Source organism: Periplaneta americana, chromosome 15 (genome assembly GCF_040183065.1).
Source record: "Periplaneta americana isolate PAMFEO1 chromosome 15, P.americana_PAMFEO1_priV1, whole genome shotgun sequence".
Classification (NCBI taxonomy): domain Eukaryota; kingdom Metazoa; phylum Arthropoda; class Insecta; order Blattodea; family Blattidae; genus Periplaneta; species Periplaneta americana.
In genome coordinates, this window is record NC_091131.1 from 62,626,482 (window position 1) to 62,643,973 (window position 17,492).

Sequence of the window (17,492 nt, forward strand, 5' to 3'; positions counted from 1 at the left end):
CTGCAATAACTCCTATGTGCGAAATATACAATTTTTCAGTAGGAGGAAAAAACACATTTTTTCATCCTATGGCAGCTGTACATAGGGGATTGTGAATTCTTACATTTTTGAAAGAAAGAAATGTAATTACATATAGAAGATTTTATTATTTGCTGTATCACTATTTAAGTTATTTAATAGAGCAAAAATCTGAAAATCGAAAAATATGTCACATAGGAGTTGTTGCAGGAACGATGACGATATAATAGAGCTTACCCTGAGCTAAGTACACTTAACACACACAGATTTAAGAAACAAATCAGATTAATTATTTAATTGTTTAAGCTAATTGAGTTAAAAATTGATACTCTAATATTTATGTACTTTTGTATTTTCTATTTGTATATAGACCCTATTATTACATGCTGTATTATTTTACCATTTATTAATGTTATTGTGCTCAATGAACTCTCTTAATTTTGTGATATATCTTGTATAATGATCTGAACTGCGCCTGAGCACGAGCTTCTGCTCTTTCGAGCTGCAATGCCTAATGTAGCTCAAGTGTGAAGTATTAAATAAATAAATAAATAAATAAATATGATTACCATTGAAAAAAAAATTATTTTATAATCGATTGAAAATAATAATTTTAGTTTGCAATATAGTCACATGTTTGAACTTTAATTTGGTATCTCAATGAAGTCTTTTGCCCAATTGAAAGTCTACTTTTTGTTCGTCAGAAAGATAATAAATAAGTATAGTGCGCTTACATTATAAACGCCTGAATAATTATGAAATTATTGAGATTATGGATATAAGTGATATATTTTTGTAAACTAGAAGAAATGAGCTTCCAGATGAAGCAAAATCATTATTTACCAAAATTTTGAAGAACTGTGGCATTTATAGAATTGATGTGTACCTTAAAATATTAGGAGAAAATACATTTATTAGTCAGTTAATAAATGGATGGACATTATTTTTGCTAAATATTTAGTTTTTTTGATAGTTTGTTTCTTTGAAACGCAGACAGCAGTACTGAACAGTACACTGACAGCACTGGTGTGGACCTGCAACAGTTCATCACTGACACGTTGAACCGGAACCAAAAGGACAGGATTCTGCTACTCAAGATCGAGCAGGAGCTGGTCAACCTCGCCAAAGATAACAAGTGAGCAGTCAGTTTGATAAGTAATTCCTACACATAATGAAATATTGCATATATGGGTGATCCTCACGGGACACATAATATGTTTTCATTGTTAGCATAATTGAATCTAACTCTCATATAACCATATATGATGCAGCCTCGGATGTGAGAAGTCATCTGTACACTACCGTACATATAATGAGCTGTCACCAATATCAGTTATATTTAAACACATGCCTGTAGCAGATCACTCACTGTCCTGGTATTTGTTTAGGAAAATGACGATTCAGCAGTTAAGTTGACAGCACTTCTTCTTGCCTAAAGTTTTAAGGTTAAGGTTTTTACACAATATAAAATAACACATTATCTCTTAAACACATTATATTTAGGTCAATATTATTTTAACCCTTAGAAACCGGAAGACTTACATTACTATTGCACGCAAATGTCTAACTCTTAACCAGGAGTTCGTATACCTGCATAATCGGGTTAATTAGTGTTAGATTCTTTAGCCAAGCGGTTTAAGGCGTACAAGATATGTCCTAATAGCTTATCGGCCTAAGATCGCAGGTTCGGGTCCTGGCCACTGCAGTCAATTGAGGCTGTGGTAGGGATGGAGAAGGCCCATGTAAAGCAATTGGTGTAATGGTGCATGGAAGCTGACGGGGTTTTGGTTGACTGCAGTTGAAATGATTTTGCTGCTTTTTTAAGAAAAAGAAAATTACAAAACAAAATTTAATTGCTTTAATCAAGTGCAATGTCCTTAATGTTATATAAAATTAAAGAATATCAACGTATTTTATATATAACATACAATTTATAACTTATTATATCACGTCATGACCATAATACTAGCTGGCCACTGTAATGGATGCACGGCTCCTAAGCCTTAATTTATTCTACATGGAGCCTGTCTTACAGGAAAATAAGATGACCATACAATAAAACATACCAGAAGTCATGAACAATTCAAAAATCATAAAAGAAGGAATGGTAATACCAATACAATAGCATAATAATTTATTTATATGTGTGAAAAATTAGATTGCAGAATTATAATAGCCAGGATTATGATAATTTAAAAACACATAAACCAGATTTTTCAAATTGATGAAGAAAATAGCAGATTCAATAATCACAAACTATGTGTTCGTAACAGTTCTTTCACAACTTCCATACTGCTTTTCCTGATGAGGTAATCAACTAACCTCATCTGCCGCCTATGAGTATTCTGAAGGACTAAATCAAGTGTGCCAAGAAAATGATGCACACTTCATATCGGCCCCTGTATCGTAAGCACCATTTTGTTAACTTTACAGGAGAAGCAGTTACGATATTTATCCAGCACGGTGGTGAATATGATTGTCAAAGTTTAAACCAACTTTTCAGAGGGAAAGAATTGTTGGGGGCTCACAGAACTTTTACAGCCGAAGCGCAGTACTGGGCAATTTATTCTAAGCACCATAGCTTATTTTCGGTAAAAGTGGCACTTACGATACTCTGTTTTGCATGGGATGATAAATTGTCCCTCAAATAGAATGTGGAAGAGCCAGATTCGAATATTTTTTAGGACCTTCTTAGTATTTTAAACACAAGTACAAGCTGAATTTCTGTCAGTATAACTGTAGAGTGTGGTACAGGCCTTGGCATTTCTGTGTTCTCTTCATTTCTTTCTGCATTTAGATTTTGGAATTTTTTTTAAATTGGCCATTTTATGAAACTTTATCAACTGCTGTCTGAGTAAGATGAAAGTGATCAAAAGTGTATTTCTCTTCTGTAGGAGCGTGTGTATTTGTAACTATGATGTCGCACCATCTACCCTTAAGTACTAATAGGATAACCTGCCACTGAAAAATTCAACCTATTTTACTGCTGATTTTATTCCTTTATGAATAAAGAATACTGTTCCTAATTGGTGATTATTGTTTCCTTCCCTATAATACAGCAAGTAATCTCCTATTTGTGATATGCCATTCCCATCTAACCTAACCCCCTGTACTTCCACAAAGTCTATTTTATATCTAGCTAGTTGGTTCACACCTGTGGAGTAACGGTTAGCGCATCTGGCTGCGAAACCAGGTGGCCCGGGTTCGAATCCCAGTCAGGGAAAGTTATCTGGTTGAGGTTTTTCCGGAGTTTTCCCTCAACTCAATTTGAGCAAATGCTGGGTAACTTTTGGTGCTGGACCCCGGACTCATTTCACCAGCATTATCACTTTCATCTCATTCAGATGCCAAATAACCTAAGATGTTGATACAGCGTCGTAAAATAACCTACTTCTCCTCCTCTAGCTAGTTGGTAGTAGAAAGTTAGTAGTTATAATAATATTGTTATAGTAGTAGTAATGCTGCCGCATTAAGAAATAAGGGCTGGATAGTAGAAGAAGAAATCTCCTGTGTAGTTGAAAATGGGTCAACAAGACGAGTAGATATTTTAGCGTACAATGCTGACACTAAACAGGGCATCATTGTGGACCCCACGATACGTTTTGAAGTAGAATGTCATCAGTCAGCCGAGGTCCACCTTGAGAAGAAGTCGATCTATGAGCCTACAGTCAACTATTTCAAGCTGAAATATGCCTTAATTCATGTTGAGGTATTCGGCTTGCTCATAGGTGCTCGAGGGACTATACCAGCTTTTTTCGAAGACTTTCGACGGCAGTTTGCTCTGGCAACATCTCTGAGGGATGACATTGTGATAATTGTGTTAAAAAAATCCTGCCAAATCCTAATTAATCACATGGTGCCACATTAATAGCAATTGTAATTTTTCACACCCTTTTCTTTGTTTCCCTTCTTTAAAATTTAATATCTATGTTTACATATGTATAATAATTTTTTTGAGGATATACTGAGTCCGTAAGAGCTACCCTCAATGGGGGGCAGTTTACTATTATCATTATTTAGTAGCAGCCAATTTCAATGAGTTCATAAATACTCCTCAAGGACTGCAATCATTACGTCCGCAGTAGTATATTATTATACTCGTGGACCATTGCTGTAGCAGTGTTTTTTTTTTCCAAATAGTGGATAATTACTTGACGGTGATATGAAGCTAGTCGTGTAGACCAATTTATCAACAAAGTCATTGCCGAGAGTGTGTTGTAGGGTGCTGGTCTATAGTACACCGGCAATAAGATGAGATGATTATGGAGATTTGTTGGGACTCTGTAGGGGAACTGGAACTCCTGGAGAAAACCCCTATGGCTGTAACATCACTTTATAGATGTGATCTATGGAACCAAATATACCTGTACAGGACGGAGTGCTAATGCTGTGGCCATTTAGTTAACGGTGCATGTTTACAATTGTATTTATATTTATTTGAATTGTTTTTGTGCCCTGTCAGACGCAACCACTACAAGTTCCCGCAGATGTCATCTTATCAGCGCATGCTGGTACACCGGGTGGCTGCGTACTTTGGCATGGACCATAATGTTGACCAGACAGGAAATGCCGTGATCGTGAATCGCACTAAGAACACAAGGCTTCCTGAAACCAAGTTCCGTGACCACATTCGGGAGGAGCTGCTCTTCCCAGAGGAGCCTCGCAGGTCCATTCTCAAACGGGACTCCTCCTCCTTTGAGGAGAGTTGCAATTTCAAGGTAGTTCACTCGATGTGCACAGATGAGTGTTTAATGTTGTTTACTTTCCAGTTCGGTGTATTTATTTATTTACTTATTTGCATGATTCTGTAATTTGAGGGAACCGGCATTTCCTGGAGGGAACCTATACCTTTATAGATTATACGAAAAAAAGTAACAAATTGAGTATGGCGAAAATTTCAGTTTTACTGGCATTGATTCCTCTTCACTCTAATTTAGAAAGGGCTTACTTTGGACTGTTTTAATTACTGTGAAATATGTCTAAAAGTAAGATGTTTCAAAGGTTCGATTCTGCCTTTAAAATGACTCATGGACTTATTTACAGCAATGAATAGTCCGAAGAAAAACCTTTTCAAATGCTTGCTCCCTTTAAAACTCGCTTAAATATTACATATTTTTCTCTTCTAATTATATAATATACCAAATTATTTATTTTTAGCTGCATAATTTAAATTACATAACGAGAAACTTTGTAGTTGTATAAGTTTAGATTTTGTTTTTTTTTAAGCGCTACACATTTAATTAAAGATGACGTAATTGGAACTCAGTGGTATATGGAAATTTACATTCTTTATCATCATCAAAATCTAATGGTACAGAACTTGCACAACCATCAAGCTCATAGAGAAATTTTTGGATGTAGGATATTTAGGGCATTATGGTACATAAATGTGAATTCTTTGTATTGATTATCACAGAAATTGGGAAGTAAGAGAGACTTCATCAGGAAACATTGATTCTGTATGTCTATATAAATTATGACTGTGGTTACTTTCATATTTTATTGTAGCCACAGTTCCAGTTATGGTATCATGACGGCAGCTATTTCAACACTTATTTAGAGATGTTTGAAGCATGTTTTGCCTTAGCTGCTTTTAGAAATCTGTAAGAGAATGTAACTAAAAAAGAAATTTAAAATTACAGAAAGACAATAAAGAAATAAAAAGTAAAAATAAAAAAAATGCAATTTTTCGCTATTTTCATGTTAGATGAATGCAGCCTGGTGAAGCTAATGATGCATGTTGAGGCATTCCGTAAGGAAATTATTTTCATAATTTAATTGATAATGACACAAACGTCTTTTGAAAAATATTGTTAGCATTATAATCACATTCTACATAGATTGTACTATAAGTGAACAGTGCATTTTTTTGGTCAAATGATAGTAAGATGAGAGAAGTTCATAGGAAAATGTTATCACAGAATATTGAGAACTGTCTGACTGGAACGAAAGCAGTCTGATATATAGAAAGATTTAATGAACGAACATCACAAATGAGATAAAATTAAAGTTATGGCCTTCAAAGGGAAATATCCTATTGAAAGCAAAATTTGTATTAATAACACTTTAATTGAACGAGTCAACTTTCTCAATTTTTTTTTGGATTACAAGATGTCATTTAGTATAGATGAAGATATGGCAAACAAAATATCAAAATATATTAAAGTCACTGCGGTAATAAATTAAGTTTTTAAGACCAACATGAGTACAGAAACACACCAGACTCCAAATCTATAAGACTCTTGCTAGACCTGTTCTAACATACGATACGGTAGTGGGGCATGGACCGTCAGAAAGACAGATGAGAAATTTTTGACGGCAGCAGGGATGAGGTTCATGAGGTGAACCGCAGGTTATTCCCTTTTGGAATATCAAAGAAATGTCGACATAGACTAAATTGTTAAGTACATTCAACAACACTGTGCAAATTGGAAATCACACATCGAATGGATGCGTCCAAGCAGAATATCTAAACAGATCCTGTCCAGGTCTCAGGAATTTGGGACATCCTATGAAGCATTGGCAGGAGATCGTAACTACGGTCTAATACTTGATCTGCAAATGATGACATCACAAATTATCGCGGATTGCTACTCTGCATTGTGCAATCTCAGATGGAAATATTCATGATATTAATACTATTTTCTGAAGTAGTTCTGTGTTGTCATCTGTTGCACATATGTACCTGTCTTGAGAATAGGAAAAGAGAAAACTTGTTCCTACTTTTTAATCACACTTCTAATTTGTCCCTGTTAATATCGTACCATCTGTGGCAAGTAGATACTGTTACTTATACGTGAAAACTGACAGGATGATAGTTAAACATATCCTAGTCCATGTATTGGAAACTAAACCGTGACCCAGTGAAATAGACTGCCAATCCTATCTGAGAACTTATTTCCCATCCTAAAATGAAGTGTGAGGAAACTAAGAAAGAAGGGAATTTTGTAGGACCGAGTATAGTTGTTTAGCAGTGTTTTAAACTGCTGAGTTTGCTAAGATAATCGTTCGTTTTTGTTGTCATACACAGTAATTTCAGTGTCAGCTTGCAGGATAGATGTGTAAAAACCATCAGAGACATCTCTTAAGGTAAAATCTAGAGAAAGGTGACATAATATGTTTGATAACAACATTTCAATTAACAGTTGACTTAAAAACCTGTATCATACTGGAAACATTTTTATTATTACCCTCGCATACAATCAAATCTCATCGTAATGAGAGCTGATGAAATTAAAAGAAATCGTAGTTGTAAGAAATCCTTGTAATATAAATAAAATATGATTTGTAAGCATTTTGAATTTTCCATAAATGTAGCATCTGAGTCAGTTTGAAAGGAACTCTTAAGAGTGGTTCTGGTCATCCCCACCTTGCTTGCTATTAAATCTGAGGTGTGTAGGTTTAAATTGGATAGATTTTAAGATAGTAAAATTCCTTAGCATGGCTTCCTGGTGGACAATTATAGCTGAGAATCTCTGACCATATACTGTATTTGCAGCATGTGATAGAATGCTATTGCAGACAAAATTCACCATTCAGTTTATTTCTTACCCATGAAATTTCCTTCTTTGGAGACAGATGTCCCTGCAGACCACTGTTTCTATTGAGATTGCAGATATCTGCAAGACAGCCATTTCGAGAATACAGAGGCATTTGACTGACAAAGTAGGAAACAAAATAGGAAACATGATAGAGTGCAGTGTAATGGGTGGAATAGCAAATTGACCTGCAAATAAAATATATAAAAATAAATTTGTAGTGAGTTCTACTTTTTCTCCAGCCCACTAACTTCATAATTGTTATGAAACAGATTATAAAAATAACGTTAATTGCTTTCTGTTCGTTTACAGAATTACAGAGTTTTCATATAATTTATATTTTGAAAAAAATGTCATGATGATAATACAAACAGAAAATTCTTATCATTGGGAGTATAATCTATTTGTAAGGTTTGCAGGTTTTCTTATTCTATGTTGTTTTATTTAAATTGAGAACATGTTAACTTCATTTTGAACTGTAGCATTTTCAAGCTACAGAGTGAGTCAACCAAAGTTGCCAGCATTCTTACCAAGCCACAAGATTGCTTTTTGATGGAGAGTGAATTAGGTTTTCTCTGTTAATTGTTGCCTTTAAGCTCCACACAGGACACAATGTGTGAGTTTTACTTGTTAATTGCTTGAATTAAGCCTGTGGCACAATTCTGCTCTCACTTTGAATTGTCAGTCCCTGTTAGTGAGTTGTATTGTATTGTGAAAGACGTAATTTCAACCATAGTTAAACACCCAGTATGACAACGCATTTTTCTCATTGAAACTTATCTGTTGAAGAAGAAGTATGATTTGGGGCTATGCAAGTTTTGGTGGCGTTTTTTACAGGTTACACAACCATTGAAACAGTGTGTTAAATTTTTTAATAAGTAGCGGGAAACAGGTTCTGTTTTTGATAAGAATAAACAACTCGTAATAATATATTCTCCTACATTATCTTTGACTCTCTGCCAATGCTGAGATACTTTTTCGATTCCCCATCTGAAAAAAATCTGCTGGTTTTGAGTTCAACAAGTCGTCAAACCGAGTTTGTAACGCATCTTCGTTATCAAAAGAGTTCCTTTGAAGATTGTTGGATAGAGAACGAAAAATGTAAATTTGAGATTTCAAGATCGGGAGAGTATGGGGGATGTGGAATCACCTCCCAACAAGCTGCTTTCGTCATGTTAGCAGAGTGTGGGTGTGCATTATCTTGTTTCAGCAGCACTTGATGCAGTCTTCCCAGTCATTTTTCTTCACTTGCAGCCACAAGGCATCTGAGTTGTTGGCAGTAAATGTCAGCAGTTATGGCTACATTCTGGGAAGCAATTCATAATACCGACACGTTCTTTATAACATAATATTCTTTGGATGTACACTTTTGTACGGAGTATTGTGTATTGAAACAACAGAATGATTTTCTTGCAATGCTTTCTCGTTGGCATTCTCCCCACTGCACGAATGTTTCGAGCTGTCTTTGTTTCTCTATTAAATTCAAACAGAAGACTATGTTCGAAGTGGGTTTTTTCCCTCACTTGACACTTCATCTTTTTTTAGTCCACAAATAGCACGAACTTTCTTCAAATCCGCAAAATTCAAGGCGTATTTACAAGCACAACACTCCTAATAACAAATCCCAAGTGACAAACAATAAACAATCTTCTTAGAACTCAGTGTTGTGATGACGACTTATGTATCAACCTAATACTTGTAGTTCAGATAACTCACTGATAGAGATTGACAGTGCAAAGTGCGAGCAGAATTATATTGCTGGCTTAGTGCAAACAATTAACAAGGAAAATCCTCACATTGTGTCCTATGCTGGGCTTAGATGAAACAAGTAACTGTAAAACTAACATCCTGCCCATCAGAAAGCATCCTCTTGGCTTAGTAAAAATTCCAGTAACTTAGATTTGCCTGTACATGTTGTGTTATGTTAGTCAGATTATTCATATTGATATAAACCACGTTTCTTAAATAATTGCATCATATTTTATTTTTCTAGTACATTTTGATCCAATTCATTTCGAGTATCGAACATACGGTATTAGATTTTCAATTTTGACATTGGTATCTGATGTTAAATATCGCATTCTGGTATTGTTCCGTTTTTATATTAGATAGTATAGATGCTGTGACTTGATAATTTCTCTTCAGCAATGAAAATAGTTGAGTAATTATAGTAATAAATTATATTTAGTTCTTCCTTGACAATACAGTATTTATTAATATCTTGGAAGTAGTGGCGAAATCAACCACAGTGACTTAGGGTGGAGAGTTAGGAAGGAGACTCAAAAGTAACATCCAGTGATATGATTATCTGCAGCTGATCAGGGAAGCTGTAATAGAACTACTCCTTTTATTCCTAATAAACGAGGCTAAAAACAAATTGAACTTTGTCACATTTTATTAATTGTGAACGAGTTTTTTTCTCTTGTAGTTGGCAATATCGTGAGGAATAGACCAACCAGTCGGCCTAGTTCAACCCCTTCTCGATTATGACTCCCTGTTTCAGTCTCCCGAGAGGCAGTTTAGCTCCGAGTCGCGACGGAGCAAAAGTTTCGAGGAACGCGAAGAGGAATATGAAAAAGCAAGGAAAAGGATATTTAATCGCGAAGTGAGTACAGAAAAATTTGCCCTCCCTCCTGCAATACCCCCCACAGACCATTACAGAAGCCACGCTTTGCTTCATGTGTTTGTAATGCCCTCCCATTGCCGCTTCTCATGTTGTGTTTGTGTTTGTGCTAGCTTTGTATCAGTTGCATTGTGTTGCTACTTTTACTACATTGTAGCACTTTATGTCCAAGCTTGCATTGAAATGGGAGCAGCAAGCTGAATGAGTGAAGACATCTTGCTTTCTGTAAATTTTTTTATTATTGTTATTATTATTATTATTATTATTATTATTATTATTATTATTATTATTATTATTTTATTGTTTTTATTTTTATTTGTCCACATGTTTATTTTATCATGTATGACAGTGTAAATAAAATATGGTTTTGCTGAAATAGTGCATACTTTGACACTTTGGATCAGAAAATGGGCTTTTGCAACCAATCTGTGTGTCACAGAGTGTGAAAGATAAGTTTTGTCCAGATTTAACCCTTGCAGATACTTCTGCTGTTTAGATGTATCATTATTGTAAAACATCTCATTTGCAACAGTAGCCTAACTTGTGTTCTACTAATATTGTCTCCTAGAATTTCCTTTTAGTTAGGTTTGCGTCACATTGTTCCTTAATAACGATGCTTGTAGGCAAGACATTAAATTTTCGTGATTTGAATATTCTTTTAATCACGTAGCTTTATGTGGCTCTCTAAACCTTGATGAGATTTATTAAACTGAGGTAACTTTTCTCCTCTGATACTGGGAGATACGAAATGTCATTTGTACGTTTTAAATCAATTTTACTCAAAGTTAGGTTTGCCGTGAAAATGTGTAAACGTGAAAATACTGTACATGTTCACTGTTACGATGTTGCCCACTTTGAAATTCGTGGAAATTCGAAGCTGTCCATGCTTATCTCCAACATTCTTGTGTCCTTCAATGACGCTGGTGTACTGTTTTAGAAACAGTAAAACGTTTTGTGACACATCATGATGTAACTTAACAGATTATGAAACATTTATCACAGTTTAAGGGCATAGTTTATTCCTTAATAATAAACAGTCCAATATAACTGACTTTTTTGTAAAATAATCAGATGTCATTAAATGTAGATCACACTGGAAAATAAGTCAATTTCGTAAAATTTTGTGAATTGGAGTTTGAAATAATGTATCAGTCAGAGCTGAAATATATCAGCTAGCTTTGGCTCTACGCAACTAAGATTTCCTACAAATAATCTTACACTCTTCAAAAATATGCTTTATAAATTTGAATACTGTATTATAGATTCAAAGATGGCTTAACTATTAAGTTCTAAATTTCTCTTATGAAAAATTTTACTAAATTGACTTAACTTGTTCTTCCCATATAGTCTTCAAATGCTGTTTCAGATGTTATTAAATCCCATTTCTGTTATACATTTTTCTAACTTGGGCGTTTTTTCTTTAACAACAATTAATATCACACTTAATTTCAAGAAATACTAAATTATTAATTTACAAAACATTTATGTAAGACCAGTGGTGGCATATGCCTCTGAAACCTGGAGTTTTACTAGGTCTAATGAAGGAAGACTGGTTATATTTAAGAGAAGAATTCTTAGATGCATTTTTGGAGCTGTGGAAGAAGGAGGTCAATTTGAGAAGGCAGTATAATTTTGAATTATATCAGTTGTACAAGGGACCAGATATGGTTAAGTTCATTAAACTTAATCGACTCAAATGTGCAGGGCACATAACAGGAATGAATAATGATAGAATACATGAAGAATTTTTAAAACAAAACCAGAGGGCAAGACAGGATTTGGAAGGAATAAACTGACAGTATCTGTCAAGACGTTAAACTGCTTGGAGAAAGGAAGACAAAGCTCATAATAGGGAGGAATGGAAGAATCTTCTGGGGAAGGCCAGCGCTCACACTGGGCTGTCGAGCCATTGATGATGATGATAGAAAACTTATATAGGCAGTAATCATAACTGTTATATTAAGTTGACTTGTTTGTTATAACATTGCAAGAGCTTCAGTATCGATTGAATGTTCTCTGTGCTACCGAGACTGATCATAATGAGGTGTATACTCTATTTTATTTCAAGGAGTGCAGTTCGGTGGTTCCTTTGAACACCCATTTACAGATTTATGACTTCCTACATAATCACCTTTGACAATTCCATCCTGTCCCCTCATCCCAACATTGCACAGTTGCCACAATCCTGCCACAATCCTGGTGACCCTCTACGAGATTCTTGGAATTCGGAAAATACGCGGCACTCTGCCTCCACGTGGATTTGATGGGAGTCTGTCAATTCTTCTCAACGAGGGTTGTGATTGGTTACTGACAGGAGAAGACAAGATTTCCGTCACAGTAAGGAAGACATTTATTTATGACAACCAATTAGTAGGGGGCAGTAGAAGGACTGTCGGCAAAGTCCTTTCTATGAAACTGCACTCCTTGAAATAAAATACAGTATACTGAAGTAAATTGAAAGAGTTGTGCACATACAACCACAGAAAGTCACATTTGCATAGGATCAACATACGTCTTCATTTTCCCAGGCACGTTCTCATTTTCAATGGTTAAATTACCATCCAGGAGGAATTCTTAAAATCAACTTGAATGTCTGGAGATTGGACCTGTCATTTAATTTAAGAAAGTGCGTAGCTTTTAAACAATGTGAGCTAAGATTCTCTATGTATCTTCCATCTTTCTTTTATTCACAAGTCAGGAGCTCAGAGTGACAACACTTTTTGAAGTTTTGAAGTATAGAGTCCATTTCATATTTATATCACTTTTATTTGTTGATTTGCACATGACTCACACGAAGTTCTATTTGTCCTCTTACCTTATTGTCTATGTAATTGGTTCTTACGAGCTTTCAGGTGAATTCTTTGCCATGTTCGACAAGCATTTTTTTTTAGTTGGTTATTTAACTAGGTTATTTAGCGTCGATGAGATTGGTGATAGCGAGATGATATTTGGCGAGATAAGGCCGAGGATTCGCCATAGATTACCTGGCATTCACCTACAGTTGGGGAAAACCTCGGAAAAAACTCAACCAGGTAATCAGCCCATGCGGGGATCGAACCCGCGCCCGAGCGCAACTTCATATGAGCAGACAAGCGCCTTAACCGACTGAGCCACACAGTGGCTGACGAGCATTTTGTCATTTCTTTAATTCTAATGTAGCGATATAAGAAGATATTATATCGCCTTGTTGTGGAGTCAGTGAAAGGACTAGCAATAGTGAAGTACATAATTTCAGTTGTGTAGTATTTCATTTGCTTGCTAAAAATTCCTTCTATTTTAAAGAAAATCAGGATAATATAGAGATGTTCATGGATTGTTTAAATGAAGTTACCCTCTATTAGAACATAAGTGACTGAAATTTGATTGAACAGTGAAGTTCATTCTTGTAGTTTTTGTGTATTTCTTTATGCATACCTAAATTATAATAATTTAGAAATTAGGTATTAAAACATGGAGTATATTAAATATTTGATGTCATAATTGTTTATAATTGAACAACTTTGCCTGTCTGTAAGAAGTTATTTAGGGATTGGAAAGGTCTGGTTGGTATGGTGGCCTCAATTTTGCATTGTGGTAACCCTACCATTTGCATAACAATGCCTCATTAAGAACTGCACCATTCTGAAACTCTGGAAGAAATAATATGGATAAACTACAGTATATTATTATATTGAAGACAATTTTTCCTTCTAGTAATTTATAATTGCCAGAAGTTCATATGAAATTCTGTTCTGTTTTATATGTTCACTTATTTTTAAATTGAATTTTCCTGTACCAAAAATGGATATGCTTATGAAATACAAAATATTGGTTCCATTTAGTATGTGTGATGTTTCGTTGGACATTTCAGTAGTGGATTATAGTTCTTCATGCTTGAACAGTCGCATTTTTAGGTTGTTAATGCAATTATTTTTATATGTAATTTGTCCTGCTACCTTCATTTGTGGAGTTTGTGTAGTGCCTTAAATTAACAAAGACCAAGGAACCAACGTAATATTACTTTTCCTTTTAATATCAGTTGCCAAATCTGGTTGTGTGTGATGAGGATAAAGTAGCCTAATGGAATTATCTACTCTTTACTTAACATTTATTTGTTAGTAGATTATTCATTGAGGAACTCATAAAATTTAATATTGTAGAAATTATCTCGAACATTTGATCACTTAATACGCTGGCTGTTCATAATTGGTGATAAAGTCATTTCTCGTGAAGATGTGTTTAGATTTTTGAAAAATTGAAGTTTATAATTTAGTAACTATTTACTGAAATTTTAATTTTATGTATGTAAAATTAAACTGTGTTTCAGTGACCAGTTTGCATAAAAATGCCTATTTTTACATTGTAAAATATTGAGAAGCTAGGGAAAGAATAATGCAAATCAACTAATCGCCATCCACAACAATAACAATACGTTCTGCAACTTTTATTGGTTTAGTTCATTTTTTGCATTTAATAAATATCTGCAACCATGTAAATCTTATTTCTTGTTCACTTATCTCATTGTACTAAGTCTAAAAAAATATTATAGGCCTATTCGAAAAAGATGAGTTTTAATATATTAATGGAGATGCATATCTTCAACACATCTTAGACCAAAAAGGTCGGATTTTATGTGTCGTCTAACTCTGTATGTCTTGTCTTGTTGGGTATGGGCGTGTGTAATCTTGTTTGTCTGTCAATTCGTTTGCCCTCTGTATAACTGTCTGTGTCTGTATATCATTTTATTTATTGTGTGACGGATTTTGTTCACATTTAAATGTTAGAAAAATTTTACACATGAAACTTTATAATTTATATTAAAAAATAATAGCGTGCTATTTGACGTATTACGCAGAAATAATACAAATAATGCTACTTTTCTTTTTCGTTATACTCTTTTCATGGTACCAGCAAAACAGTATGGGCGTTTGTTCACAAGAATATATTATTTCAGAGTAGAATAGGTAAATCTAAATTTCTCTTCTGTTTAATATTTGCCAAAAAAAAAAAAAAAAAAAAAAAAAAAAAAAAAAAAAAAAAAAAATGTTGAATATTTGAAACACACATGTTAAGAAGAATACTTACACCCATATAAGACTTCATTAGCCAAAAATAGAGACGTAGATATGTATGTAAGTTATCTATTTTGCTAGGGCTCGCTTACAGAAGCTCAGTATATGAGGTATTGAACAGCTCACTACCCACATGCAGCCCACAGAGCAGTCAGTTGTGAGTGAAAAACACAGTTTTTCCAATTTGAAATTGTAAAAAATGCTAACATTTTCAAAGACTACAGTGAAAGTGCATTATTCACATCTGCTGTACAGGGAGCTACTACCTGAAAGCCAGATTTGCATAATACGAGGGGGATCCAGGAAATAACGACCGTTTTGTTGTAATAATTAAAAAAAATATATTTATTTGAAAAAAACAAAGTCTGTTACATAACTGAAGCTTCCTTTACTTCTCTACATAATCACCACCTACATTTAAACATTTGTCGTATCTGTTCACTAGCTTTAGAATTCCCGTGTTATACTCCTCTGCCGCCAGTTCATTAAGCCATGTGTTCACTGTCTTCTTCAACTCTTCATCACTTCCAAAACGCGTACCACCCAGAAAGTCTTTCAGCTTAGTGAAAAGGTGAAAATCGCTAGGAGCACGGTCTGGCCTATAGGGCAGATGATCAAAGATTTCCCAGCCGAATTGATCCAGCAATTCTCGAGTTGAAGCAGCAGTGTGCGGGTGGGCGTTGTCGTGAAGAAGCACAACTCCTCTCGAAAGCATTCCTCGCCTCTTGTTTTGGATGGCTCGCCGTAGTTTTTGTAAAGTCTCACAATAACGATTTGCATTGATCGTAGTGCCTTTTGGCATGAAATCCAGCAAAAGAACACCTTTGCGATCCCAAAAGACAGTAGCCATGACTTTTTGTGTTGAGAGAGTCTGTTTGAATTTTCTCGGTTTCTTGGGTGATGAGGGATGATGCCACTGACGTGATTGGCGCTTGGTCTCTGGGGTGTTGTGAGACACCCAGGTCTCATCACCAGTCACAATTTGATCAAGAAAGGCGTCTCCATCTGTGTGATATCGCATCAAGAATGTCAATGTTGAGGCCATTCTCTGAATTTTGTGTTGGTCACTCAGTTGCCGTGGAACCCATCATGCACAGATTTTGTGGTATCCAAGATGTTGCGACACAATTTCACCAAGCAAAGAACGAGAAATGTCAGGAAAGGCAATATGCAATTCGTCGAGTGATGTGTGCCTGTCTTGCAAGATTCTGTCGTTCACTTTAGTCTTCAGGTCTTCTGTGATGAGTGATGGGCGTCCGGGTCGAGTTTCATCGTGGACATTTGTTCGCCCATTGTTGAACATTTCGCACCATTTTCTCACATTTCTTTCATTCATTACAGTATCACCATACACTTCTTTCAATTGCCGGTAAATTTCTGCAGGTTTCAAATGTCAGGCATTCAAAAATCGAATCACACTCCTCACCTCACAGTCGGCGGGATTATCAATCACGTCGTTCATTTTGAAGTAACACAGAATGCACAATGGCGACTTGTTGCAACAAGTACTCACAACATTATGATAACACATGTTAAGGAAGCCAGTTGACCTTCAAACAAGGAAGGGGAGTCAGCTGCGCGGCGGGTATGCGCGAACGGTCGTTATTTCCTGGATCCCCCTCGTACATTCGTTACTGGGGGTACGTTAACAGAAAGCCACAATTTAAGTCACACAGCATTTGTGTGCACTCATAGTTGAGTTCTGCGTCTTGTCAGCTCATTTGAGTTGTGTGGATAGAAAGGAAAAATTGTGACAGTGTCGTGTATGGTTCTTGGGGTAGCTCAGTCGGTAGAGCATTCACACGCTAAGCGAAGGGTCCTGGGATCGATACCCGGCCCCGGAACAATTTTTCCTTGAAATTATTCAATTATTAAGGTTACTTTTTGACTGTCCCTTGTAGTATCTAAACGCATTTTGACCTACAAGTTGTAGCTCTGCTTCCGAAATGTTGGCTATTTCTTCCGTATGTTTTGTGACATCTTCTATTTGATTTCTTGTCCCACTGACCCGGTATTTTTTAATTTGTTCACAATTTTATGAACTGTTCTCCTGTTAGCTGGCTTAACCCAAGGAAATTGTTCCTGAAATTCTCTGCAACATTGGACAGGTGATTCATTTTTTAAAAAGTTACAATAAATGAAATGATTTTGTTTGCTAGTAAATCTTAGAACTATGTCGCAAACAGTAGACACAAACAGAAAAATTAAACCACACTGCACACGTCTCTCAAAGCAACTGACTCATGTGTCATGCCGCCTTAT

At 35.4% G+C, this 17,492-nt stretch overlaps 1 protein-coding gene across 11 annotated transcripts in view; it reads left to right on the forward strand.

The window, feature by feature from the left end:
- The window catches only part of enc (encore), a 229,954-nt gene that overhangs the window by 158,851 nt on the left and 53,611 nt on the right, over positions 1 to 17,492 (forward strand). For 10 of the 11 annotated variants that reach the window (XR_011336150.1, XM_069847398.1, XM_069847396.1 and 7 more), the window contains 3 exons: positions 1,012 to 1,153; positions 4,481 to 4,736; positions 10,060 to 10,161. Coding sequence is in view for 10 of the 11 variants with exons in the window: in XM_069847398.1 (XP_069703499.1) it covers positions 1,012 to 1,153; positions 4,481 to 4,736; positions 10,060 to 10,161 (500 nt within the window). In the remaining variant the exon portion in view is untranslated. The remainder of the gene's footprint in view (positions 1 to 1,011; positions 1,154 to 4,480; positions 4,737 to 10,059; positions 10,162 to 17,492) is intronic. The other variant, XM_069847404.1, reaches the window with a different exon arrangement.